This window comes from Pelophylax lessonae (assembly GCF_965119305.1).
Source record: "Pelophylax lessonae genome assembly, chromosome: 6".
Taxonomy (NCBI): Eukaryota; Metazoa; Chordata; class Amphibia; order Anura; family Ranidae; genus Pelophylax; species Pelophylax lessonae.
In genome coordinates this window covers 233,582,636-233,604,566 of record NC_138773.1, presented here as the reverse complement: position 1 = coordinate 233,604,566, position 21,931 = coordinate 233,582,636, and the positions used below count along the sequence as shown (strand labels likewise).

The 21,931-nt window shown below is 40.6% G+C and overlaps 1 protein-coding gene across 1 annotated transcript in view; it reads left to right on the top strand.

Moving 5' to 3' along the window:
• The first annotated feature begins 8,993 nt into the window (after positions 1 to 8,993).
• The window catches only part of ZNF804A (zinc finger protein 804A), a 247,070-nt gene continuing 234,132 nt past the window's right edge, over positions 8,994 to 21,931 (top strand). The window contains exon 1 of the mRNA XM_082261348.1: positions 8,994 to 9,296. Within this exon, the coding sequence (XP_082117474.1) occupies positions 9,192 to 9,296 (105 nt within the window). The 5' untranslated portion in view covers positions 8,994 to 9,191. The remainder of the gene's footprint in view (positions 9,297 to 21,931) is intronic.

The window sequence follows — 21,931 nt, the reverse complement described above, 5'->3', positions numbered from 1 at the left end:
AACATATTTCCAAAAATGGGAGGGTTGTACTCACTTTTGTGAGATACTGTATAAGCATACACTTGTCCAGAAGGAGTTAATAACATGTTATTACTATTTGTGCATTTAAAGAAGAACATCACTGGTTTACTACCTACCCCAAGCCTACTGTATAACTGAGTTATAGGATTTTTTGGAAGAAGGGGGGAGCAAGTACTGATTTCTATTGGTACCTGGTCCTACTTTTTCAATACTCACCTCGCCAAGGATGACAAGGCCTGTGGACAGTTGAGATTATTAAAAATAATAATAATAATAATAATGTCTGACTACCAGGTAAGAAGTGGACCTTGGAATAGAGGCTTTATGCTACTCATAAAGGTTAACCCTGGAGCCCCTTACAATATGTGAAAAACCTAGGTGACAAATATACTTTGTCAGTCAGGTGGAACCTTGGACTCAGTTTCACATGTTTTTAATATCTTCCTATTACTAGAGATCATTTCCCTTTTCCCCCCTTCCTTTTGAAGCCCTCTGTGAGCTGTGGGGCAGGAATGACCCAGCCTGCAGCCCACTGGAGTACAAAAAGAGCATGAGTTTGAAGTTTGTCTAAAGATGAGTTTGGAAGACATCTCTACCACCATCTGTAAAAAGCCAGTTATTTACAGAGCTCAATAGCTCAAGTTAAAATGTACACACTAGTGAATGACTCAGGACAGGGACTCTATCCCCCCCCAAGGCTATTTTGCAGATTTTAAAGCTGTCACATTTTGAATGACAATTGCTCAGTCATGCAGCACTGTTTCCAAATGTTATATCAATATATTATAAGAACACATGCCCCATCCCATATGTTTTTGATGTAATATAATATTACTTAATTATTATCACTTGTAGTGTAAACCACTGCACATACTTGGGATAGCCTTCCTGGAGGATCTTTCATAAATAGTTCAAACCTTAACCACTTGCTGACTGGGCACTTATACCTCTTTTCTCAACAGGCCAATTTTCAGGTTTTAGTGCTGTTGCACTTTGAATGATTTTGCGCAGTCATGCAACACTGTACTCATATGACATTTTATATTTTTTGGGACAGATAGAGCTTTCTTTTGGTGGTATTTAATTACCACAGTTTTTTTTTTTTTGCTAAACAAACGTAAAAGAAATAACATTTTTTGAAAAGAAAAAAACTTTTTTCTAGTTTCTGTTATAAAATTTAGCAAATAAGTAATTATTCTCATTCACTGATGTGCGCTGATGATGCCGCACTTATGGGCCCTGATAGGCAGTTCTGATGAGCAGTGATGAGGCTGTACTGATATGCAGCATTGATAGGCGGCACTGATTAGCACTGATAGGCGGTACTGATAGGTGGCACTGATGGGCACTGATATGCACTAATAGGCGGCACTGATGGCCACTGATAGATGGCACTAAAGGTCACTGCTGGGTGGGCACTGATGGGGAGGCACTGATGGGCAGTACTGATCGGCAGCACTGATGGGCACTGGTGGGCAGAATTTATGACACTAATGGGCAGCATTGATGGCACTGTTTGGCACTGATAGGGCAGCACAGATCATCAGGGCTTCCTGTTCACCATGGCATGCTACAGTATGTGGCAAATCTTGTTTTATTATTTTATACCTGGGGGCCCCAGGTCTTTCATAATCATTGCCATGCTCACATTTCCTCACACTCTTTAGACTTTTTTTAACTGTAAAGCAAGGAAGATTACCTTTATAGTTAACATTTATATATAGTTTAAACAATTTTAAATGAAGGTAGTGGTCTTGTATGTGTGGGGTTAACTGCTTGCTGCCCTGCTCCTGCAGATATACTGCGGCGGGGTGGCAGGGACAGACTCAGTCACATATATTTACGTGACTGAGCCTCTTTCCGGGTTATGTATGTGTAAATACCTCAGTCAGGAAAATACTGCATTATGGCCACTAGAAGGCCACGGGAGCAGATGATCATAGGAAATACACATATTAGACACTTTACAGAATTAGTAAAAAGGGGAAAAAAATACCCGCGCTAGTAATTGAATAGGTAATACTGTAGCTGCTGAACACCTATACCTTTGTTACCAGGCACATCAAAATAGAAAAAACAGTAGTGCAGCACCTAAATCAACAAAGTGCTTTAAAACACACATGTGTGACAGTCATTAAATAACACCACAAACAGCAAAAACATGAAAACTTTCCATAAAGAATCCAAAAGTGCACAATAAATGTATAAATACAGGTGCATCTCAGAGAAATAGAATATCATCGAAAACTTAATTTATTTCAGTAATTCAATTCAAAAAGTGAAACTTACACACATAGTGATATTTTTCAAGCATTTATTTCTTTTTTTTTGATGATTATGGCTTACAGCTAGTCAAAATCCAAAATTCAGTATCTCAGAAAATTAGAATATTACATAAGACCAATAAAAAAAAAAAAAGGATTTTTAATATAGAAATGTTGGCTTACTGAATAGTATGTCAATATGCATTATAGTATGTACTCAATACTTGGTCAGGGCTCCTTTTGCAGGAATTACAGCGATATCGCGTGGCATGGAGATGGTCAGCCTGTGGCACTGCTGAGTTGTTATGGAAGACCAAAATTCTTTGATAGTGGCCTTCAGCTTGTCTGCATTGTTGGGTCTGATGTCTCTCATCTTCCTCTTGACAATACCCCACAGATTCTCTATGGGGTTTAGGTCTTAGGAAGTTTTTATGCTGATGTTTATTCCTGCCATGGGATTGATCCTCATTGTCTAATGTTTGACCATCCTGAATAAGGGGTTACTTACATTCTGGTTAGCCTCCGCTGAGGGTTTTCTTTGGGTATTACATATTTATAAGTTTATTTTTGCACTTTTATTTTCTTTATGGAAAGTTTTGATGTTTTTGTTGTTTATGGTGTTTTTTTTAACTATTTCCTGCCCACCGGATAGTAAAATGACAGTGGAGCTGTGCAGCTCTCGTTCTGGGACGACGTCATATGATGGCACCGCAGATTTGCCACTCTTGCACGCCCGGGGGCACCATTGTGGCGATCACGGTCGCGCCGTGTTGCTAGGACACCCCGATCTTGGTAAAGAGCCGATGATGCTGGTCACATGTGTAGCAGGTTTTTCAGGCCTGTGGCCTGATGTGGGTCTGCCATCGGTACCGGTTACCCCTCCAGCCCTTGTGAGCTGTGGCCCTGGGTGTGAGCACTGAGACATTGACAACTCCGGCATCTTTGTTTTGTTGTTTTATTGTATTTAAGGGAATGGGAGAATGGAATGAGTGGGATACTCCTTTAGGCTCAACTAGATACAATTGTGGGACTTTTCTGGCAAAAATGCCTGTTAGCGCTGTCTTGACGCCAGCTGACGCTAGCCAGCGCTTCCTGACGCTTGAACACTGTGTATTTACTGAAACTGTGCTGGATCCTCAACTTTAGTCCAGAAGATCCAGGACTGTAAAACTGCTTGACTTGTAACACTGCAATAGCTCAGAGTCACTGAATGGCTCCCTCCAGCACTGCACTGGCTGAGAAAACTCCTTGAAAGTTCCTGTACTGCTGCAATCTCAACTGGCACACTTCACACTGTGCACTAGCACTTCAGGGCCCAAACCACAGGCGCCCCCTTTACACTTCAAGCTCTTCAGGGTCCACTGACTATGTACCCCCTCTGTCACTTCAGGGTCCTCAACCTAGGTAACCCCTTTCACCACTAGCTGGCACTGGACCCCCGAACCTCTTCCGGAGTGGTCCCCTCTAACTTCAGGCAGACCCCCAGGGGCAATCCTTAGTACTCACGACCTGTGTAGGCTTTCCTGGGACTGGACCCCTCTGACTCTCCACAGGTTCTCGGCACTCCGAATCCCCTCTGCTTAGCTCAGCATTCTCTGGATCTTCAGTCAGCACCCTGAGATCCTCCTCCTCAGACAGGAGAGGAGACAGCCATTTTCTCCCTCCTGGGACTCTACTCCTGCCAAATTCATTGTGTCATGCGCCACACCCAAACTTATACCCACTCCCAGAATCCTTTGCAGCACAATCTGCCTTCTGGGGTAGTTACAAGCCTGGATGTGTCCCCTGATTGGGTTTTCTCCACCACCCTATGAGAAGCCTCTCACAGGAGCCAGTGGGGAGACTCCCCCTTCAGCAGGCACACCTGGAAACCATGATGCCCTGACTAATAAATCACAGCCCTGCTGTTAGGCAGACAAGGCCCACTCTACCTTTACCTATCACCTACCTGTAGGTAGAGATGTCCCGAACTGTTTGCCGGCGAACAGTTCCCGGCGAACTTCGCATGTTCGCGTTCGCCTCGGTGGGCGAACATATGCGATGTTCGGTCCGCCTCCTATACATCATCATTGAGGCAAACTTTGATCCTGAACCTCACAGTCAGCAGACACATTCCAGGCCAATCAGCATACCTCCCTCCCACACCATCCCACCTCCTATAAATAAGCAAGGGCAGCATCCATCTTAGATCATTCTGAAGCAGTGTGTTAGTGAGAGCAGGGAAAGTGCTGCTGCTGTTAATACCTAGGGACAGTTGTTAGTCAGTGTTCTTGGTCTTGTTAGTCAGTGTTCTTGGTACACTCCTGCTGTAAGGACAGCACCCCAAAAAGCCCTTCTTAGGGCTGGTATTTGAGGTTTTTTTTGGATATATATATATATATATATATATCTATCTATCTATTGTCCCCAAAAAGCCCTTCTTAGGGCTGGTATTTGTGTAATTTATATATATGTATATATATATATATATCTATTGTCCCCAAAAGCCCTTTTTAGGGCCGGTATTTGAGTATTTTTTTTCTATATATTTATCAGGCATTTTTGGAGGCAGGCATGACTTTTTTGGGATTAGTGTCGGGGGGGGGGGGGGTCTAAAAAGTGTACCTGTGAAGTTTCAGCTCTGTAGCATGTCCAGAACCAGAAAAAAAAGATCATATAGGTGTAAAAGGAGGGTTCCCCCCATCCCTGCTCTACTGAAAAATTATCTTTTTTTCTGGTTCTGGACATGCTACAGAGCTGAAACTTCACAGGTACAATTTTTAGACCCCCAGACACTAAATCACACAAAAAAAGTTCTTAAAAATTGTCATTTTTGATAGAGAGCCAATTATTGGAAAAATTAAAAATAAAAAAAAATTTCTTTGGATTTATTGTCTGGGGGGGGGGGGGGTCTAAAAAGTGTACCTGTGGAGTTTCAGCTCTGTAGCATGTCCAGAACCAGAAAGAAAATTAGAATTAGGGTTAGGGCTAGGGTTAGGGTTAGGGCTAGGGTTAGGGTCAGGGCTAAGGTTAGGGTTATTTTTAGTGCTTAAGGTTAGAGGGGTAGGGGTAGGGTTACTAACTCTAATCCTATCCCCTAACACTAAACCTAACCCTAACCCTCTAACCATAACCCTAACCCTCTAACCTTAACCCTAACCCTCTAAGCCTAGCCATAAAAATAACCCTAACCCTAGCCCTAACCCTAATCCTAACCCTAACCCTCTAACCTTAAACTTAACCCCCTAACCCTAGCCCTAACCCTAACCCTAGCCCTAATCCTAACCCTAACCCTAGCCCTAACCCTAATTCATATTTTTTTCTGGTTCTGGGCATGCTACAGAGCTGAAACTTCACAGGTACACTTTTTAGACCCCCAGACACTAAATCCAAAGAATTTTTTCTTTTTTCTTTTTTTTTTTTCATTTTTCCAATAATTGTCTTTCTATTAAAAATGACAATTTTTAAGAACTTTTTTTGTGTGATTTGGTGTCTGGGGGGGGGGGGGTCTAAAAAGTGTACCTGTGAAGTTTCAGCTCTGTAGCATGTCCAGAACCAGAAGAAAAATTAGAATTAGGGTTAGGGCTAGGGTTAGGGTTAGGGCTAGGGTTAGGGTCAGGGCTAAGGTTAGGGTTATTTTTAGTGCTTAGGGTTAGAGGGGTAGGGGTAGGGTTACTAACTCTAACCTTAAGTATCTCACCATAACCTTAACCCTATCCCCTAACACTAAACCTAACCCTCTAACCATAACCCTAACCCTCTAACCTTAACCCTAACCCTCTAAGCCTAGCCATAAAAATAACCCTAACCCTAAACCTAACCCTAGCCCTAACCCTAATCCTAACCCTAACCCTCTAACCTTAAACTTAACCCCCTAACCCTAACCGTAGCCCTAGCCCTAACCCTAACCCTAGCCCTAACCCTAATTCGTAATTTTTTTCTGGTTCTGGGCATGCTACAGAGCTGAAACTTCACAGGTACACTTTTTAGACCCCCCCAGACACTAAATCCAAAGACATTTTTTTTTATTATTTATTTATTTATTTTTTTCAATAATTGGCTCTCTATCAAAAATGACAATTTTTAAGAACTTTTTTTGTGTGCTTTGGTGTCTGGGGGTCTAAAAAGTGTACCTGTGAAGTTTCAGCTCTGTAGCATGTCCAGAACCAGAAAAAAAAATTAGAATTAGGGTTAGGGCTAGGGTTAGGGTTAGGGCTAGGGTTAGGGTTATTTTTAGTGCTTAGGGTTAGAGGGTTAGGGTTAGAGGCATAGGGGTAGGGTTACTAACTCTAACTCTAAGTATCTCACCATAACCCTAACCCTATCCCCTAACACTAAACCTAACCCTAACCCTAACCCTTAAAGCCCAGTTCCTGTCCCATTTTGGTCGGTTGTGGTCTGTTTGCGGATGTTTGCGGTGCGTTAAACGGGGAGTTTGGTCTGTCACTGTGAAGCGGGCGTAACCCTTACACTACCTGATCGATACAACATCATACCTGATCGTATACACACACTGGATGTTTTAAAGCACGTTATTCCAAACAATTTAGGAATGTTAGGTGATTTATGCCCTTTATGGATTAAAACCCGACTCTGCGTCAACTACGTAATTTTCCATGGGAGTTTTGCCATGGATAACCCTCCGGCATGCCAGAGTCCAGGTGTTAGTCCCCTTGAAACAACTTTTCCATCACTATTGTGGCCAGAAAGAGTCCCTGTGGGTTTTAAAACTCGCCTGCCTATTGAAGTCTATGGCGGTTCGCAATGTTTGCCGGTTCGTGAACATTTGCCGATGTTCACGTTCGCCGTTCGCGAACATTAAATTTTATGTTCGGGACATCACTACCTGTAGGGTGCTACACTTGTAAACAAGGAAGTGCCGTTTATCGCCTCTCCTCGCTTCACACTCTGTCAGTGTGAGGTGAAGAGAGTTGATCAGTGGCATCTCCTCACAAGGGAGACCAGTACAGGTAATCAGGACACTGATCATCAGTGCCCTGATCACAGTACAGCCCCAGCAGTGCCCATCAGTGACACGAATCAGTGCCCATCAGTGACACCAATCAGTGCCCATTAGAGATGCCAGTCAGTGCTGCCTTTTAGTGCCCATCAGTGCCTGCTCATCAGTGCCGTCCATCAGTGCCCATCAGTGCCACCTATCCATGGCACCCATCAGTGCCACCTATTAGTGCTCATCAGAGCTGCAAATCAGTGCTCATCAGTGCGGCATATTAGTGCCTCCTAATCAGTGCCACCTAATCAGTGCTCTTCAGTGCCGCCTTATCAGCGCCTGCCTCATCAGTGCCCATCAGTGCAGCCCATCAGCGCTGCCTCATCAGCACACATCAGTGAATAAGAAGAATTACTTATTTACAAGATTTACTGACAGAAACTAGGAAAAACTTTTTTTTTTCAAAATCTTAGTGTATATTTTTTATTTTTTACCAAAAATTTTAATAAAATCAGCAGTGATTAAATACCCCAAAATAAAGCTCCATTTGCGTGGGGAAAAAATGATAAAAATGTAATTTGGGTACAGTGTTGCATGACTGCGCAATAGTCGTTCAAAATGTCACAGCGCTGAAAGCTGAAAATTGGCCTGGGCAGGAAGAGGGTGAAAGTGCCCGGTATTGAAGTGGTTAATGACTGTCACACATGTATGTTTCATATCACTTTATTTATTTAGGTGCTGCACTTCTGTTTTTTTTCTACATTACAAGCCTTACTTGCAATGCCTGTGCCAATGCTGTGACATTTGGACAGCTATGTTTTTGTAAATAGCTCATACTGTGTCATCGATTGATCCTGAATAAATACATCCGATTTAATTGAAAAAAATTCGGGTCTGTCTGAATCGACTATCCAGTTCTAGGAAAGCAGATAAATTGTTAAGTGTATTGCGCATCATATTTTTCTCCCAGACAGTAAATTGAGTGAAAATTCGATCAAATAAAAAAATCATTCCGTGTATGGCCACTGTAAAAGTAATATATTCTTGTTATTGTTTTTGCTGCAATCATTTCGTAACATGTGGCAGGGGTGGAAGTCAGAGATGGAATTATGCAAAGCTCTGTGTTCTATCAGGTTTAAAATCCATGAAGAGACCATTAGGAAGAGATTAATTAAATGGGTATGCAGATATGGTAATGGTAATCTTTTAGCTATATTTGTGAAATGAGTATATTTGCAGTGTTGGATAATAGTGCCCCTTTATGCAGAATGGCTGTTTGACGTGAACACAAGATCACTTGGCCAGCCTTAAAACATAATCCCTTAGTAAATTAGCTTCAATCTCTCTTTCTCTGGCGCTGTAAATCCAGCACGCAGCTAACAGACTACGAGAAAATGCTCTGCTAGCATCTTTGCCTTGTGCAGACTCCCCACAGCAGCATCCAGCATTGTCCTACCGAGCAACACATACATCAAAAAGATTTACTAGAAGACGCATGTGATGGATTGACGAAGCCTCTTAGTAGTAATAATAGGATGGAAAAAAAACAAAAAAAACATGCTTAATGCACAGATGCATGAGCACGCCAGCTGTAGTGAAATAAACATGGAGCTACAGTGCCTCTTAATCTAAAGTGGTGAGGGAAAATCAAAGCAGCGTGTGACATAAGCTCTTTCCTGATGGCTCTCGTTTTTAGCTAAGACGCCTCCCTTTCATTGGCTATGTGCAATGAAGCGACAGAGCCCTCTCGTATAATAAGCCATTCAGGAGCTCCCAGCCCATCAGAAAGAGAGAAATCCTCATGCAGCCACTGATGTGAGGCATCTTCTCCGCACGCTGCTAGAGACTTTTGTTTTCTCTTTTTTTCTGCCAGCAGACACTACATAGGATCCCACCTTCCCTCAGTATATGGGCATCAGGATCCGTCTGCCTGGCAGCAATCCCTGCATGCTCTTTTGCATGCGAAGCCCAATCTAATGGAGTGCTACTACATAGTCATCAGCTCCGCACACCTGAGCAAAGGCCACTTCCGAAACATCAAAGGAGTTTTTAGAGGACCTCTCACTGGAAGCAAAAGTCTGGTGAGCATTATGATCTCGCTGTTCTAGCCCGCATGCTTCTTTGTCTATGTTTGCTTTTGATGTGTAGATCACTGGACTTCCAGGATGCAGGTTTGACTTAAAACCCCTTTTTTTCAACAGCTTTATATTAACATAAAGAAATCCAATCCTGAAATGCAATCCAAAAACCCCAAAAATAAAGTGTCACATGCCATTAGGTAATAATTTGAAAAGGGTGCGAAATAAATATTATTATTTTAAGTACTGTGAGTATGCGATTGTTCAGAAAGGTTACATTTCTATTTTTATTATTTGCATAATAATAAATAATTATAATACTTGTATTATATTTTTAGTGTTTCATTGTAGGTTTCTATTTCTTTTATTTAGCATTACCTGTAATGATTGCCTTTAAATATAAAGTAAATTTAGAAAGTCATATTGTTGCTGTTGTGGAATCCCTGTTCATAATTAACAAATAAATTTCACACTGCCAAGAGTAGGGGAATGACTAGCAAATATTCATAATGATCGTTTAATGACAGCGGTAAAGAAGTTACTTTGTAAAACACTGGGAAAAAAAAACTCTTATGAAGCTGCTGATGATGCACTTTCTAATTATTGCAGCTTTGGCTTGCATTAATGTACATCATTAGCTGAAGGAGAGGATGGATTGCATTGAGCATGGTGGGTGTTATTAACCTGTGGGTGAAGTCCCACAGTAAAACGTGGGTCACCATGATCCCTCTCCTACAAATGAATTAAAATGTACTGTAAATACATGAATTATTAACCATGTTAATACCTTGTGTATGTCCCTGATGTTTTATGCCTTTGACACTAATATACCTGAGCTATTCAACAGAATAAATTACTAGTAATGGGTTCACACAGTATGACTTCCTACTTTCCCAAATACGTGCTCTGTTCATTTGTCTATTCAATCTAAAGGATTGCCTCTAGTGAGCATGTCTTCGCTATAAAGGAAATAACTTTAGTTAAAGGACAAGTGTACTTTAAACGTACAATCCTCCAACCCACCCCGCCTGAACTAACCTGCCCTAACTCCAGCCACCTGAACCTCTCCCTTACCTCTGTAGTAGAACTGTGTCCTTTCACTGTTTTCTTAACCTTGGGTAGAAATTCTATTCAGCATCGTGCCTTCCTGCTTGCGTACTGACCCTTATCAACTTGTTTAGGACTTATCTGTATGCTGGAGTTACATCATGTGCAAACATTGCACAGACACTGCTCTGCTACAGAGTAAGGGACTGGGGTGGGTTATTTAAGGAGAAATGGGGCAGTGGGTTTAAGGATTTTTTTTGTTGTAATTTTTTAACAGGGAATGTTTTATTAAGCTTCCTTAGATATACAGAGTGCAAAATACATCAAAGGGAAGTCAGGATCACTCTATGACATACAATACAGTGTACAAAGTAATACATTTCAAGTAAGCAATTCAATGAGGCCAGAGTTATGCGCAAATTGGTGTAACATTTTGCATTACGCTTTTGCACCCAGAATAGTAGGCTCAGGCCCCCAATGTGATCAGACGGTAGGGTGCTCTCAAGTGGACCATAGGAACTGGGTAGAGGAAAAGGAAAAAATAAAGGAGGGGGGGGGGGTGTAGAAATGTATCAGAAAGTACAGTTGTATATATAAGAAGATCACTGCTAAACCCTAATTACATCAAACTGGTCAGTAAGAAAACAGACTTTTGTTATAAATCCTATGATTTTATTATTTACCTGTATGTGGCAACTCCTAAGCCCCAGCTATAAAAAAAATAAATACATAAAATATTCTAGGATGCATTAGGGATTCTCCTATTTTCCTCTGTGAACTCAATATAGGGTTGTGTGTAGGATGGTCCAGACTGAATCTAACATCAGTCTTAATTATCTCCTGCTGGCAGGATCTCCAGTTCATATACATATTCATATACGTATTTCCTCAAGGCTCCACCATCGTGGTCGTATAGCTTTGTATCAAGTTGGAAAATCACTGTCAAAAGCGCACTTCCGAGAATTTTAACTAACTGCTTACTTCATATGTTTAGGAAGACCTCCGCCTGTCAAGTATTTTATCTGTCTATGTCATGGCTGGGGAGATTTCCCCTCAACTTTCCCCAAAGAGAGTAATAAAAAAATGATCTTTTTGCAGGAATTTGACTTTAAGATTGTACTCACCTTTGCAGCACTAAGGTTAAGTCCTAGTTGCCTTGCTACATTTGGACTGTGTAAAGATGTAAAGAGAGCCCCTACTAATGGTAGTGAGGAAGTTATTTAGGAGAACAAGAGCTACTGCAACCAGTGGCAGATCAAGTGTACCTTGGGCCCTGGGTTGTTTCTGGTTCAAGTACCCTCCTCCTCATTACCCTCAGACATGTCAAAAGGATTATATGTTTTGTGTCTGTCACATACTACTTACAAATTAAGTATTTATTGTGAGATGTTGAACAATAACTACTCTCTAGCATGTTATTGGACTACTAGCCCCAGCACTATCACAGTCAAAGTCAATTAATAAATACAATGTCATAATTGGTTAAAAACTATTGTGCTACTTTCTAACTTAGTAGCCAAATGCACCCTACATTAGCTCCCTGTGCCACCTCCTTCACTCCGCTTCAGTTCTCTGTGCCCCCACCTGCACCCCACTCTTGTTCTCTGTGCCCCCTCCTGTACCATACTTCAACACTCTGTGCCTCAACCTTAACTCCAATCTAACTCTTTTATCCCTTTTGCACTCCTCTCTAGCTCTCGCTGCTCTCTCCTACACCTCATTTTACCTTTTCTTTTGTTTTAGTTCTGTCTGCCCTCCACACTAAAGACTAGTACACACTGCTAGTTTTTTTTTCCGTTCAACTCTGCGGGCTGAATGAAAAAAAAAAAAAAAACTGACAGCTTGGGTCAGAGCCACTGTACTAACCATGCAATAGACGGCCCCCCTCCAGAACACTCCTGTCAGTGCTCTCAGCCATTGGTCAGGAGCCAGTCAGCAGACCTTTTTCGGTCATGCCTGTTCGACAGAAGCTGGCCGAATGGCTGGCTTCTGTTGGATCAGCTGCAGTACACATGGGCTGAATGTCCCGCTGGATAATTGGCATATGTGTACAGGGATTACCTCTGCAGATTTTCTCCCCTTTGACTTCCACTCTTCACCCTCATTTACTCGTAGAATGGGGTGGATTTACTAAAGTCAAATAAACTGTTCAGCCTATCTGAGGTGAAGTTCTGCTGACATCTATCATCCAATCATGTGTAAGCAAAATGCTGTTCTTTATTTTCCTTGCATGAGATTGCATATTCTTTCCAAAGTGAATTTTCAACATATTCACCAGGCTAGGGGAAAAGTCCTCTTGCAAAGTGAACAGCATATTTGCTTTTAGTAAATCAACCCCAATGTCTTAATCTCAATTCTAGCCATTTAAAAATGCCCAATTGCCACTGCATGATATAATGAAGCAAGTAGTTGGGCAAGTATTGCATAAATCATGGTATGCAGATTTCTCTCTCTGAGTTTACGGTACCTCTCTGATTGACTGGTTGCATCAAGACCAAGTTTTACAGTTACACTAGAGACAAATTATTGTAAGTCCAGGGAGAAAAGAAAATAGCTCACTAACCTTACTGCCTTCTTTTATATGCCAGAGAGGTAATGCTTTTTTAATTACCAGGTAGCATCAGACAAGGGGACTGGTGAATATTAATAAGTAAGCATGGGCTCCTTTTGAGTCTTGGACCATTGGCCGCCACTACAAATATTCCTGATAATGATAATAATGTTTCCGTGACCTGACTTTCCAAATTCTAAAGGCGTACATGCTATTTTGTTATCTTACAAGCTGCCATACCAAAGGACATCTGCACAGTTATTAAATGACCATGATGGAAGATGTGGATTCATTGTGCAGTCACACAAAGGGGTCACACTGGCACATTACTTCTATTACTCTCTGAACAGTTGGTGCCAAGCAACTCTATTTGTCATATTTGTCCCTTTCAATCACTTGAGGCTTGGAGAATTTTATCAGCCCAGATTAACCACCTATGAGCAGATTAGTTGCAAGGGATGTGTTGGAATTGATGACATTGTATGCTCTTGTGCTATGTAATAAATATACCTGTAAAGATTTGTTATTTTTAAGAAAAATCTAGAAATATGGAAACTTACAATTAAAAAAAGTGGTGGGTTTTAAAATGTGCATGACACTAGATGTCACTAAGCACGATACTGCCAAAAGTCCATGAAAGAATCCTATGGGATTATACTATCAGATTTAAAATTGCAAATGCTAAAGTGGTTTTAGTAGATTGATTATGCTTTGTGAGTGCTGGCAATTTGGGGGCAAGCAGTTTTTTTCCATCATTACGCCTATTATGCTTAACAATTTTCACTTTAACCTTACTGCCATTACTAACAACAATAAAATAATTTCTCAGAACTTAGTGAGATTGTCTCAATAAACTACTTTGGAATGCCAATGGCTGAAAACCATACTCAAAAAGAAAAAGCCATAAACCAGTTGGCAAGCCAGATAATAAATTAAAAGATTTAGAATCCTATGCACCTTCATGTTTGAAAAAATTCAAGAAATAATAGTAAGGCATTAAAGACCAGATTCACAATACTCATATTATCTACTTGGTTGTTCCCTGATAAAGCACCTGAGTGGTGCTAAAACATTCCATTTTACTGGTCACAATTTAACAGATGTGCTGAATTTGGATATTCATGCTTCCATCTGGCTTGCCAATTAGTTTTCAGTACTTGCATAGTTGGTTTGAATGATTATGTTTAGAGCTCTAACTACTAATTTAATGCGCTATTTGACAATCATGAAAGTAAGGAATGCAGTGTGTACAAGGGCACCCATAGATATGAGATGTGGGTCTTCTATTGTGGCAGTTTTTAGATCAATGAAGCAGCATATTCATGTTCATAGAGCGCTCCTGACTGTCTATTACCTATAAGGACATTGGTCAGGCAGGTTACAAAACTGTTGTTCCAAGTGAAATAAGTGGCACCTTTAATGACTGACTATGAAACTTATGCCCCATACACACGTGCAGATTATCTGCAGACTTTTGTCTGCAGACTTACCAAAACCATATAATATGAGGTCAAACCTAAACACTTTCAATTTGTATGCAATCCGGCAGGCCCTTGCACTACATACAAAAGTCTGCAGATAATCTGCACGTGTGTACGGGGCATTATCCCTTCCCCTGCCATAGTTGTAACCATTAATGTTCTCCTGAAAAGAACATTGTTGTCCATGAATTTCCAGCCAATGTTTCTGCCCAACCACAGTCACATTTTTCCTGCAAGTTTGCCTGACCTTTGAAAAGTGCAGCTGTCCTAAATTGTGGTCCATTTCATTTGATGGTATGTACATTTCAATGATGACTTCCTCTCTGGTTATTGAGATCTTATTAACGTGGTAAAAGCAAAGTATACTAACCCAGAGCGACCAGTAAGAATGAGTCTCTCGTTGATCTGACTTTAGTAAACTGAAATCTGTTGATTGCTAAGTGATATTACACTTTGCATGTATTGTTATTCTTGACAGCATAGCCTTTGTGAATAATACTATACAATGACATTTTTTCTAATATGAATTAACCTTTAGACTGTAAGGATTGTGGACAGTGGGATATTCTATAGCACAGTGAAGACCAACAACCTGCAGCAGGCCGACCTTTTCATCACTATAGTGATAGCAAAAGTAATCTTTCCTTAGAAACTTCATTGGGCTTTTATGAAAAGCAATTTTCCAGGAATGAATATGCATTTCTGTTCATATATTTTTCAGCTCTTTTTCTTGGCTTTGCTCCCCTAATGACTGCTAAATGCCTTTGACAATATAAATCGCACATTTTCTGTTACTCTCGGGGGATTGGCTAATGTGCTATTTGCATTTATGTAACACTAAACAATGTCAGTATTAGAATTAGAATTAGTGGGTGTTATTTGCCTCTTGAAATATTAAATATGTTCTGTGGTGCATTAGTTTCAGACAAATGTTTGTCAAAAGTGCTGCACAGTTGGTCAGTGGGATACTTGTGGTTAATTATCCATTTCATTTATTCATAAAGCCAAAGCTAAGGAAGAGATGTTTGAGTTGTTTCTGTATAATTGCTCAAGATAAACACTTCAATACCGAAGAGTTACTTTTCCATCTCAAGGCAATTATTTTCAGTTAAGAAGATTCTATATAGTGTTTCTCCAGCCAGCTAATGGTTGCTTTTGAATTAGGCTTAGTCCAGGCGAGAGTGCTATTTTATTTATAGGTGGAGCCTGGTGGGCTATGTCAGCCCCTGGCTATTCATATCACTTGGGGGCTCCAGAGAAGAGATCTCTTTGCCAAAGTTCCTTGTAGTACTATATTATAAGGTAAATTAAAAACCAAAGTTCCTTGTAGTCCTATATTATAAGGTAAATTAAAAAACCAACAAGAACAGAATAACTGTTACAGAAGCACAGAGATCTCACACCAAAAGCCCCTGAGAGTTATAGGAAGCTAATGAGTTGCTTAAATTTGAAACATTTGCCAAAATCTGAAATAGGGATTGTGCAGACAGTCTTCATTTCAAATGCAGCTTTTTCCATTTGAACACAGTACTGTTGAAAATAATGTGTTTGATTGCAAAATGCAGCATTTGACAAGAAACAACTGCATTTACCTAGATTTCTGCAATCCAAATGTACCTTAATAGGACCTGCTGCGTCTGAAGAAATGCAACGTCACACATTTTAGGTTAAATGCAGCATCTGAACTTGTCATCCACAATACTGCATGAAAGTCAATAGGAATCCACTAACCTACATTTGATGTGCATTTCAAATTGATGTCAAATACGGGAAAACACCTGTATACACATGCTTTTTTATAGTCTTGCAAGATGTTGTTTTATTGTGCTAGGAGCCCTTAAATTGAGACTTTCAACACCAAAACAAGCAAAAAATTACAGTGCAGAATAATGGCAGTGAGCTGTAACCTATCCCTAATCCCTTGAACAGAACTCAACACTGAACCTAAACCCTAAAATGAAACCTTAACAACACTTAACCTAGCCTTTAAATTAATCCTTAAGACTTAAGTTAACCAATCAACTGAAGTCCAGCACCTAATATAACTCTTCAAATCCTTAACCATTAACCTAAAACTTAGCACCTAACCCAGCCATTTAAATTAAAGGAAACCTTATTCTACTGCCTTACCGGTGGCAGAATCTTTGAAGTGCGACTACTACTTTATTTTATGGAAGTTCGTTCCTGGCTGAAATGCTGCAGTATCTCAATTGCTAGCAAGGAAGCAGTGATGGAGCGACATCTCACTGGTATGGCCAGCAATGCAGCAACTCCTAAGGATATGGGTGCTCAACCAGTGGCCATTCAGCTGTTGCAGAACTACCCAGAAGTCCCATGAGGCATTGTAAGCTGCTGGCAGTTACAAGCATGACTCCCAAAGGCAGAGGCATGATGGGACTTGTAGTTCCGCAACAGCTGGAGGGCCACAGGTTGAGCACCCATGCCTTAGGAGAATGTAAGTGAACTCTAAGCATGTTATCGCCAATCAGCACCCTGATGTGGCCTAAGGACATGCAAGACCTCGGCAGCTCAACTTCTGTTATACTTTCTTAAACTTATAGCTTCCAACATATTTTGGAATCACTTCCTCTTTGTCAGGTATGTTCAAGCGTTTCATGGGCATTTTTCGCCCTTCATTAGAAGCGACACACCTCTTCTTTAAATGCCATAAATATTTCAAAGTAGTTTTCTACAGTGCTTGAGATAGTGTGGCACCAGTGATATCTGTCATCTTTAAGACAATAAGGCTGGCCATACATGTTCAATTTTCTTGTACAATTTTCTGTTAGATTTACCAAAAACCATGTAATATGGGGTCAAAACTGAACAACACTTTCAATTGTATCCAGTTAGGCAGGCCTTTGTACTACATGGTTGAAGGTAAATCTAAAAGAAAATTCTACAGAAAATTGTATAATGTATGGCCAGCCTAAGAGCTTCTGGGATGTACAGATAGAGAATGCCCTTTTCTTCCTGTATCAATGTACTGACACAAGTAAATTGGCCTGAAAGTTAATCTCATTAATTACATAGTCTTGACTCCTAAGTGGCTTTGTCAAGGTAGAGGGTTGTTTTGTCTATCCATAAACTGTTTTTGAAGGATCTTGTTCGACTACTTTGCCATTGAAAGCTGTTAATTCCATAAAAAAATGTTATTCAACAGATGGTAGATTGCTATACAGAATTATTTGCGTTCCTGGTCTTCCTGCTCACAGGTGTAAAACAATGTTCTCAGTTATGACATTGTAGGTACTTTGCTGTAGAGCTGTTCTAGATACTTTACAATGCTGTATCTGTCTTACTGGGCAAAAAAAAGAGAACATCTTACCTCCCCCTCTAAAGACTGTCGAGTTTAACTTATTTTGTAAGATTCAGGAACTTGTTAGTCCAGCAAAAATTCTCAATCTTTTAGCATAGTTGCCAAATAATTTCTATTGTAGCCATCAAACTTAAGGATAGAAGCTTTGATGTTATCCATAAGCAAAATCACTGAAGCAGTAGCAGATATCACATTTTTGGAGTTTCCATGGCAAAAGTAACTGTTACCATTTGTAGAAGCCGAATGCATGCAAAGAATTGAAAACATTTAGGAAAGACTGTACTGTAACCTTTTTATGCTTTTTCTATATTCACAAACTGAAAAAGTCTAAAGCATCTGATGTCTGACACTGTGATTCACCTGAATTATCACATGCTACCACTGAGATTAGAATCTCACACATGTATTTTATACACGATTTAAGCATATCACAAATACTCTTTGAGGTGCGTCTCTCTGGAGACTTGGTATTCATAAACTTGCCCAAATTGTATATCACTTCTAAAGGCTAAGGCTGGTGCTTGAGGGGTCCCCAGTGTCCACTCAAGACCAGTAGTTGGTTTCTAAACCTGGCCATGCACTAATAGAGTGCTGAACGAAAGTTTGTATTAACATTTACACAAAAATTCCGATCAACACGTTCAATAACTTAACCAATGTTGGTCGAAACTACTTCAAAATTTCTTTTTTTTTTTTTTTTTTTTTTTAATTTTATTGATTTTTTCCAACAAAAAGTACAACACATCCACATATAATACAATCCAAAAACACTTTGACAATCCTTGTTACTTGTCTGTCCATTTAACATGGGAAGGAATACTCTCCCATACATTCACCCCGGCTTCCACCGACCCCCAAAAAAAAAAAAAAAAAATAAATATATCAATCATCATCCAGACCCACCACCCACAATTCTTATACATAATTGGTTCAAATTAGAAGACTACAAACTATAGATTATATAAATATAGTGCAAAACTTACTAACATATACCAAACTCAAAGGCATCTCCAACAATCCAACTCGTGTATACATCCCCACTTTCCCCTCCCTCTGCCCCCGAAATAGGAGATACAAGAGAGAAGGGAAGTGGGGGAGAGAAAAAAAAAAAAATTATAAACATGAAAGTGAAACACACTTAGGTATGTTGCTCCCCCAACCAATATCCTCTAACCCTCCTCCTTGTGTTACTCCTCTTCCCCCTACCTCCACCCTCACCCCTGACTCCAAGAGAAAAAAAAAAGAAAAAACAAAAAAAGAGATTTGGGATCCAGTGTTCCCCTGAGCTCCGAACCCCCTCCCTATCTACTACCCAGCGTTAATATATCCCCTCCAACCCATAGCGAGACAAAAAAAAAAAGAAAAAAAAACCCTTCTCCCCTCCCCCTCCCCCAACGGGACAGGCCACACTCTATCCACTACAGGTGTCTGGTCTCCTACCCTCAGGCCCTCTATCCATCTCCTCCCTCTTCCTCACCATCTCCTCGAACACTTAAATATTCTTCCTAGGAAGTGTATGCATTCCAAGGCTGCCAAGTCTTACTCAATTTCTCCTCTCTCCCATTACGTGCCGCAATCAATGTTTCCATTCGGTGTATTTCATTCACCTTTGAGTACCAAGTATGCATGGCAGGCGGATTGGTTTGTCTCCAAGCCCCCGGAATACATGCTTTAGCTGCATTAAGCAAAGGACTCAAGAGTGAGTTTCTATATTTCCCAATTGATAGCTTTGTCGCCTGTAAAAGACATAAAGCCGGATCCCCTTCCACCTCGACTGCAGTAAGTTTTTTAACCACTTTCGCTACATCTGACCAAAAACCCCTAATCCGCGGGCATGACCAGAAGATGTGGAGCAACGATCCTCCTCCCTCTCCACATCTCCAACAATTGTCTGGGTTTTTCCTGTTCGTTTTATGCAAAATTGCTGGGACTCTGTACCATCTTACCATTATTTTGTAACTAATCTCCTGGTATTAATTAGCTATGAATGCCTTGTGTGTAAGTGCTAGTATTTTTTTTTTTTTGTTGAGAGCTAAAGTTAACCCCAAGATCTCGCTCCTATTTACTCAAGAAAGTCAATGTTTGTTCATTCTGTCCTTTAGATAAAAGGGCATAAAAAAACGATAAGGCGTGTGGAATTGGACTACCACCTCTACATAGGGATTCAAAGGGGGTCAACGGTCGAGGAGAGTATCTCTGTTTTTGTAAATTACTAAGATAATGTTTAATTTGAAATGCAGAGAACGCATCCAAGGTCTCTTCCGACCAGGATACTATCTCCCTCAAAGTGGGAGGGTTCTCCCGGCACCATATGTCTATTAACCGAATTTTATCACTTCGGGCAAGATTTCTTATCTTCCCCTTCGAACATCCTGGAGGAAAGTCCACGTTTCCCACTAACGGCAGCATTGGGGAGATTGTGGGTGCGATCCCTGCATTTCTTTGTATATGTCTACATACCTTAATTGTGGTCCCTATCAGCGGGTGAGATAGTATTGGGTCATCCCTTGACACTGGGACCCATGGGGCCAAAGGGACTGGTCTATCTGTTATCTCATTTTCCAGGTTCACCCATTGTTTAGTTAGTGAATTACTATGCCAATCCAACACCCGCGTAAGATGTACCGCCCTATGGTAACGCTTTAAGTCCGGCAACCCTATCCCCCCTTCACTCTTAGGTCTAGAGAGAGTATTTATACCTATCCTCTGGGATTTTTTAGCCCATATGAATGTTCTCAATAGAGTTCTCACTTGCGTAAAAAAAATTTCTGGTATTTCTATTGGTAGTGCCTGTAATAGGTACAATAGTCGTGGAAGTACATTCATCTTCCATGCACTACTCCTTCCGAACCACGTTAGTGCCAGGGACTGCCATTTCAGAGTATCTCCCCTCAGGGTTTTCATTAGAGGAGGGAAATTAGCCTCGAACATGTCTTCTACTTTAGCTGTAATATGTACCCCAAGATATACTAATGAGTCCTTTGCCCACTTAAGAGTATAGAGAGGTTGTAACTCCCTCCATTTATCCCAGGGGATTGAAATATTTAATGCCACTGATTTTGTTAAATTTACTCTGAAGTAAGAAAAGTTCCCATATTCCTGCATTGCCCCCAGTATTAATGGTAACATTTGCGCCGGCTTTGTTATGAAAAAAATTAAATCATCTGCATAAGCTGCTAATTTATGGTACGTCCCTTTCACTTGAAGGCCCTCAATCTCTAGATCATTACGAATTTTACATAACAATGGTTCCAATGTCAATATAAAGATTAATGGAGACAACGGGCATCCTTGGCGTGTACCATTTTTAATTTAAAAAAAATTAGACCTCCAACCGTTAACTTTTACCGCTGCTGTGGGTCCTGAATACAGGGCCATGATGCAAGTTTTCATCCACTCCCCTAGTCCAACATGTGACAGGGTGGCCTGGATAAAATCCCATGCCACCCTGTCAAATGCCTTCTCTGCATCAACAGACAAAAGCATCAATGGCTTCCGTATATTCTGGGCGTATGCTATAAGGTCTATTACCCTAGTCGTATTGTCCCTTGCTTCCCTTGAGGGTACAAAACCCACCTGGTCATAGTGGATTAATTGAGGTATAAATGTTATAATTCTGTTTGCAATGATCTTAGAGAATAATTTCAGGTCTAAATTCAATAGAGCTATAGGGCGGTAATTACAGCATAATGACGGGTCTTTGCCTTCTTTGTGTAAAAGTGAGATATATGCCCACAAACTATCTAATGGCAAAGGGCCCCCCTTTCCAATACTATTGAGATGAACTAATAAAGGAATTTTCAGCTGTGTCCAAAATTGTTTATAGTATGGTAAGGTTAGACGATCTGGGCCCGGGGCCTTATGCGGTTTATTTTGATTTAGAGCAAACTCTAGTTCTTCCTCTGATATATCTCCTTCCATTGCCTCCACCTGCTCTTTTTTTAACATGGGCATCCCCGAGGTTTCAATATACTCCCGCATTTTTGAACGCAAACATCTGGCCCTTTCGTCTTTATCTCCCCCTATATCTATGTTATACAGGGATTGATAAAACCTCCCAAACTCCTCTACGATTTTCCCTGTCTCTGTGATTTTTCCGTCCTGGTTTGATTGTATCTGTGCGATCACTGTCTTTTTTTGGGGTCCCCTAAGAGCCCTGGCCAACATAGCTCCCGGTTTATTAGAGAATTTGTAAAACTGTCTCCTCATCAGAGCCAGACTCTTAACTGTTCTTTGATAT